Raw genomic sequence first — 6,640 nt, forward strand, 5'->3', positions numbered from 1 at the left:
CCTTGAGCTGAAGAGCTGAGGGACAGTGCCCAGGCCCAGAGTTCAGGCCCCACAACCGGACCCCCCAAAAAAATAAAAATAAAAAGAAATGACAAGATATTATGCTGCAGTGAAAAGGAATGTGTTTATATACTTCTGTGTGAAAGCAGGAATATTGCTAATTTACCCATCATGTAAAAAAATATAGTGGAGTTTTGCTGGGTGCTGGTGGCTCAAATCTATAATTTTAGGTAGTCAGGAGGCTGAGACCTGAGGATCACAGTTTGAAGTCAGTCTGGACAAAAAAATCCATAAGACTGGGCTGGGAAGATGGCTCAGTGGTAGAGTGCTTGCCTTGCATGCATGAGGCCCTAGGTTCGATTCCTCAGCACCACATAAACAAAAAGCCAGAAGTGTCACTCTGGCTCAAGTGGTAGCTGAGGAGCTGAGGGACAGTGCCCAGGTCCAGACTTGAGGCCCCATGACTGGCAAAAAAAAAAAAAAAATCCGTAAGACTCACCTCCAATGAACCACCAGAAAACCAGAAGCCAAGCTGTGGCTCTAGCCTTGAGAGAAAAAAGGAACAGTGCCCCGTGACGGACAACAACAACAACTATATATAATGGTTATAGTGGAGTTTAGTTGGGCTCTGGTGGCTCACACCTGTAATCCTAGCTACTCAGGATGCTGAGGTCTGCCAGCTGAGGCAAAAAAGTCTGTGAGACTCTTATCTCCAATTAACTATCAAAAAGCTAGAAGTGGAGCTGGGGCTCAAGTAGTAGAACACTAGCCTTGAGTGGAAAAAAGCTAAGGAACAGTGCTCAGGTTGAGGTAAGCCCCGATAAGTACAGACAGACAGACAGACAGACAGACAGACACACACACACACACACACACACACACACACACACACAGTGGCATGAAGGCTGGAAATGCAGCTCAGTGGTAGAGTGCTTGTTTAGCATTCTAGCATATGCAAGGTCTTGGTTTGATTCCTCTGCACTGCCAATAGATTAAATATAATTGAAAAAACAGTGGAGTTAGCCAGGCATGGTAGTGCATGCCTGTAATCTCAGTACTCTAGGAGACTGAGACAGGAGAATTGAGAGTTTCAGGCCAGCCAGGTGCGAGTGGCTCACACCTGTAATCTTAGCTACTCAGGAGGCTGAGATCTGAGGATCACAGTTCAAAGCCAGCTTGGGCAGGAAAGTTCATGAGACTCTTTTTTTTTTTTTTTTGGTCTGTCGAGGGGTTTGAACTCTGAGCTTGGGCTCTGTCCTGGCATTCTTCAGCTCAAGGTGAGTGCTCTACCACTTGAGTCACAGTGCCACTTCCAGTTTTCTAGTGGCTTATTGGAGATGAGAGTCTCATGGTCTTTCCAATCCAGGCTGGCTTTGAACCGCTATCTTCAGATCTCAACCTCCTGAGTAGCTAGGATTACAGGCGTGAGCCACCGGTACCCGGCTAATAAGACTCTTATCTCCAATTAACCACCAGAAAACCAAAGTGGTGCTGTGGCTAAAGTGGTAGAGCTCTTGCCTTGAGATGAAGAGCTCAGGGGCAGTTCCCAGGGCCAGAGTTCAAACCCTACACCGCAAAAGAAAATAAAAATAAAAAGAGTTTGAGGCCAGCCTGAGGCACACAGTGAGACCTCATCTTACACACACACACACACACACACACACACAGAATTGAAAATATATCCATGCTTTCCTGTTTTCATTTAAAGAAAAGAAGTGCCAGGCACTGGTGGCTTATGCCTGTAATCCTAGCTACTCAGGAGGCTGAGATCTGAGGATCTTGGTTTGAAGCCAGCCTGGGCAGGAAAGTCCATGAGTCATGGGGCTTGCACTCTGGGCCTGGGCACTGTCCCTCAGCTCTTCAGCTCAAGGCGAGTGCTCTACCACTTGAGCTACAGCACCACTTTGGTTTTCTGGTGGTTTATTGGAGATAAGAGTCTCATGGACTTTCCGGCCCAGGCTGGCTTTGAACTGTGATCCTCAGATCTCAGCCTCCAGAGTAGCTAGGATTACAGGTGTGAGCCACCTGCACCAGGCTCCTGAGACTCTTATCTCCAATAAACTACTCAGAAAAAGCTGGAAGTGGTGCTATGGCTCAAGGGGTAGAGCACTAGCCTTGAGCACAGAGAGGCTCAGAGACAGAGCCCAGGCTCGGAGTTCAAGACCCACAACTGACTAAAAAAGAAAAAAAAGTACTAGAGAGAATTTAACTGCAGTTAACGAGGGATAGGAAGGGAAATGGATAGTAAAGACCTTTTTACAGACTTTAATATTTGAACTAGGCCAATATATTGTCTATTTTAAAGGAAAAACAAAGAGTGTCAAGAATAATAAAGGAAATTTGTTATTTGTTCCTTGGTCATGGAGCTTGAACTCAAGACCTGGGCTCTGTCCCTGAGCTTTTATACTCAAGGATAGTGCTCTACCACTTTGAGCCTCAGCGCCACTACCAGTTTTCTGGTAGTTCATCACAGATAAAAGTCTCATGGACAGCCAGGCACCGGTGGCTTATGCCTGTAAACCTAGCTACTCAGGAGGCTGAGATCTGAGAATCATGATTCAAAGCCAGCCCGGGCAGGAAACTCTGTGAAACTCTTATCTCCAATAAAACCATCAGAAAATCGGAAGTGGCGCTGTAGCTCAAGTGGTAGAGCACTCGCCTTGAGCTGAAGAGCTGAGGGACAGCGCCCAGGCCCAGAGTTCAAGCCCCATGACTGACAAAAAATAAAGTCTTATGGACTTTCCTGCCTGGGCTGGCTTCCAGCCACGGTCCTCAGATCTCAGCATCCTGAGTAGCTAGGATTACAGGCATGAGCTGTCATGGCTCACTGGTGCCCGGTTTAAAGCTTTACTTCCATCTGCTGAAATCCATCTTAATCCTGAACCCTGACCGCTCCCTCCGTTCAGTCCCTCTACTCTGTTCTGTTCATTCCACCCGAACTTGTCCTGTGGGGATTAGGGGGTGGGAGGGAAATCAGCAAGGTCCCCTCTCTCCTACCAGAGTTCCCTTTATCTAACAAGTGGGCTGCAGGTGGGGGAGGGGCACCAATCAATCCATAAGCTTGTTGCAGACCAACTATACCCTCAGGCTGCCCTGGTGATGGGTGATGATGTTAAGTGAATAATCAAACTGAGGTATTGACTGGACTTGACTGGACTCTGACGCAGGCCAGGTCTGGCTTAATTACTTATTGAGTAAGATGGCTGACTTGTCTAGGTTTGCCCAAGATCTTCCTTGTTTGAACTAGTTTGAACAGTCTCACATCCCAGGTCTAAATTCTTGGGTGTGAACCCCCTTAAATCCTCTTGCCTGCTTTCCCATTATCATGGTCCCGCCTCTCTTTTTTCTTTTTTCCCCCCAGTATTGGGATTTAACCCTGGGACTTCAGGATGCTAGGAAAGTTTTCTACTACTTGAGACATGTGCTCCCCCTCCCCTTTATCCTTGATTTCATTTCTGTTTTTTTTTTTTTTTTTTGCCAGTCATGGGGCCTGAACTCTGGGCCTGGGCGCTGTCCCTCAGCTCTTCAGCTCAAGGTGAGCGCTCTACCACTTGAGCCATAGTGCCACTTCCGGCTTTTTCTGTTTATGTGGTGCTGAGGAATCAAACCCAGGGCCTCATGCTTGCAAGGCATGCACTCTACCGCTGAGCTACCTTCATTTCTGTTTTTGAGATAGGGTCTTTAAAATTTTACCAAGGCTAGTTTTAAATAGAGACCCTTTTGCTAGGTCCTAGTGGCTCACACCTATAATCCTAAGTACTCAGGAGGCTGAAATCTGAGGATCACCATCCCCAAGTCACCAAAAAAATGGAAGTGAAGCTGTGGCTCAAGTGGTAAAGCATAGCCTTAAGCAGAAAAGCTCAGGGACAGAGCCAGGCCCTGAGTAAGGCTGGCAGACACACACACAAAAAGAGATTCTCTCATCTCAGCCTCCTCAGTAGCTGGGATTACAGGTGTGTGTGGCCAGGCCTGCCCAGCCATGCCCCTTTTATTAGAGATGAAAAAAATATCAAAAACTCTCAGAGATGTGATTGTGTGTGTTGTGTGTGGCAGTATGGGGTGTGAACTAAGGATTAGGGCCTTCTTTCTTGGCTTTTTAGTTCAAAGCTGTCTCTCTACCACTTGGACCCCAGCTCCACTTCTGGCTTTTGGTACTTGATTGGAGGTAAGAGTCTCACAGCTTTTCCTGCTTGGGCTAGTTTTGGCTCAGTTCTCAGCCTCCTGAGTAGCTGGGATTACAGTCCTGAGGCACCAGTGCCTGGCTTTGGAGGGGAATTCCTGGTGAACAGTAGTGGACCACCACTGTATAGCACAGGCTCAGGACTGGCCTTCTTGGTGTCCTGGCCTGTGGCTGGGAAGGGCAGGGGCCCCTGCCTTGTGGGCAGTGTGGTCTTGCAGGCATTCCAGGGGCTGCCTGGCATGCCCGGAATGTCCCAGAAAATGTCTGGGCCTTCCACAGGCTTAGAAAAGAGAAGTGTTCCTCGATGGGGTGGGTGGGTGGACAAGCAGAACATCCCTGCTGGGTTGGGCTCATCCAGGGCTCTGTCCGTCCGCCTCGTCTATGGGGACGACGTCCCAGTCGCTGGTGCATCACTAGGATGGGGCGCTGGTCAGGGGCTCACTGTCACCATCACTGCGACCTACGACCTACGGGGCCGGCAGAACCTGGGGAATCTCAGCCACAAGGGCCAGGCTGCAAGGAGACACGCTGGGTTGGGGGCGGATTGGGGTGTGCAGGCCCCTCCTCAGGTCCACAAGCTGCTCCCAGACCCGGCTCCAGCCAGGCCTGGCTCTGAGGCCACCTGGGGAGGGGGGGGGCCTGCCCTGCCTCCACCCAGAGCCGATCTGCACAGTGGTCTCAGCTGCTTCGGCACCACCTCGTCCTTCCTCCCCCTCTGGGCTTGGGGTGAGGGGCGTCCGGGGGTGGGGATGGGTTCACGCGGGAGCAGAGGGCGGGGTGAAGGCACCCGGATAGGAAGCGGGTGGTGCAGTGGGAGAAGACCCGGAAAGCCAAGCCGCGCCCTGCGCGCGTTCCGCTCGGGGGCCGAGGAGCGGCAGAGCCCCCTCCTCGCCGAACCCGGGGGCGGGGCGTGGGCGTGGCAGCGCTGACGTCACCGCGCCTATATAAAGCCGCTGGGGGGCCGCGGGCCGGCTTTGTGGAGCGCTGCGGAGGGTGCGTGCGGGCGTCGTCCGCCAGACAAAGGAGCCGGGACTCAGCCCGCGGGGACCACTGCCACCCATCTTCCCTCCCCATCCCCGAGCTCTCGGGGCCTGCGTCCACCCGCCACCATGACCGCCAACGGCACGGCCGAGGCTGTGCAGATCCAATTCGGCCTGATCAACTGCAGCAACAAGTACCTGACGGCTGAGGCATTCGGGTTCAAGGTGAACGCGTCGGCCAGCAGCCTGAAGAAGAAGCAGATCTGGACGCTGGAGCAGCCGCCCGACGAGGCGGGCAGCGCGGCCGTGTGCCTGCGCAGTCACCTGGGTCGCTACCTGGCGGCCGACAAGGACGGCAACGTGACCTGCGAGCGCGAGGTGCCCGGCGCCGACTGCCGCTTCCTAATCGTGGCGCACGACGACGGCCGCTGGTCGCTGCAGTCCGAGGCGCACCGACGCTACTTCGGGGGCACCGAGGACCGCCTGTCGTGCTTCGCCCAGACCGTGTCTCCGGCCGAGAAGTGGAGCGTGCACATCGCCATGCACCCCCAGGTCAACATCTACAGCCTGACCCGTAAGCGCTACGCTCACCTGGGCGCCCGGCCGGCCGACGAGATCGCCGTGGACCGGGACGTGCCCTGGGGCGTCGACTCGCTCATCACGCTCGCCTTCCAGGACCAGCGCTACAGCGTGCAGACGGCCGACCACCGCTTCCTGCGCCACGACGGGCGCCTGGTGGCCCAGCCCGAGCCCGCCACCGGCTACACGCTGGAGTTCCGCTCCGGCAAGGTGGCCTTCCGCGACTGCGAAGGCCGCTACCTGGCACCGTCGGGGCCCAGCGGCACGCTCAAGGCGGGCAAGGCCACCAAGGTGGGCAAGGACGAGCTCTTCGTGCTGGAGCAGAGCTGCGCCCAGGTGGTGCTGCAGGCGGCCAACGAGAGGAACGTGTCCACGCGCCAGGGTGAGTGGGGACGTCGCCCCCCGTGTCCCGCGTCCCCGCACAAAGCGCCCTCCGCATCCTGCCCAGACTCCCGCCCTTTTTCGCCCGCCTCGCCCCTGTGCACCCCCCCCCCGCTCCGCGCACAGGCCACCCCCGCCCCGCCGCGGGACGTGAGGTCCGGCCCCCTCCTGGGGCGCCGCTTGCACAACTCCCACCCCGGGCGGGGGTCACGAGGCGCCCTAGGCCCGACCTAGGTACGTGCCAGGCCCCCGCCCGATCTGGCTCCCCTCGCCAACGCGCGCGGAGTCTGACGATCGGCGCCCCACAGCTCCTGGGGAGGGCGCGCCCCTAGGCCCTCTCCGCGTCCCCAGGCCCCGGCCCAGGCGAGCGTCTCCACCGGTTCCCTCCCGGGCTGGGCTGGGGGAGGCTTGGTGGGTGTTTGATCTCGGCGGGGTGCTGGTTTCCCCGCCTCGGGGGGGGGCGCCCGGCCTTTCCGTCCCTCCTCCCGCTGCCGGGTGGGGTCGCGCCCTGCGGGAGGGG

General features: G+C 55.5%; 1 protein-coding gene across 1 annotated transcript in view; it reads left to right on the forward strand.

Annotated features, from left to right (window-relative positions):
* The first annotated feature begins 5,156 nt into the window (after positions 1-5,156).
* Fscn1 (fascin actin-bundling protein 1) overlaps positions 5,157-6,640 on the forward strand; it is an 11,668-nt gene continuing 10,184 nt past the window's right edge. The window contains exon 1 of the mRNA XM_013023561.1: positions 5,157-6,121. Within this exon, the coding sequence (XP_012879015.1) occupies positions 5,290-6,121 (832 nt within the window). The 5' untranslated portion in view covers positions 5,157-5,289. The remainder of the gene's footprint in view (positions 6,122-6,640) is intronic.

Source organism: Dipodomys ordii, unplaced genomic scaffold, assembly GCF_000151885.1.
Source record: "Dipodomys ordii isolate 6190 unplaced genomic scaffold, Dord_2.0 Scaffold68, whole genome shotgun sequence".
In the NCBI taxonomy this organism is placed as follows: Eukaryota; Metazoa; Chordata; class Mammalia; order Rodentia; family Heteromyidae; genus Dipodomys; species Dipodomys ordii.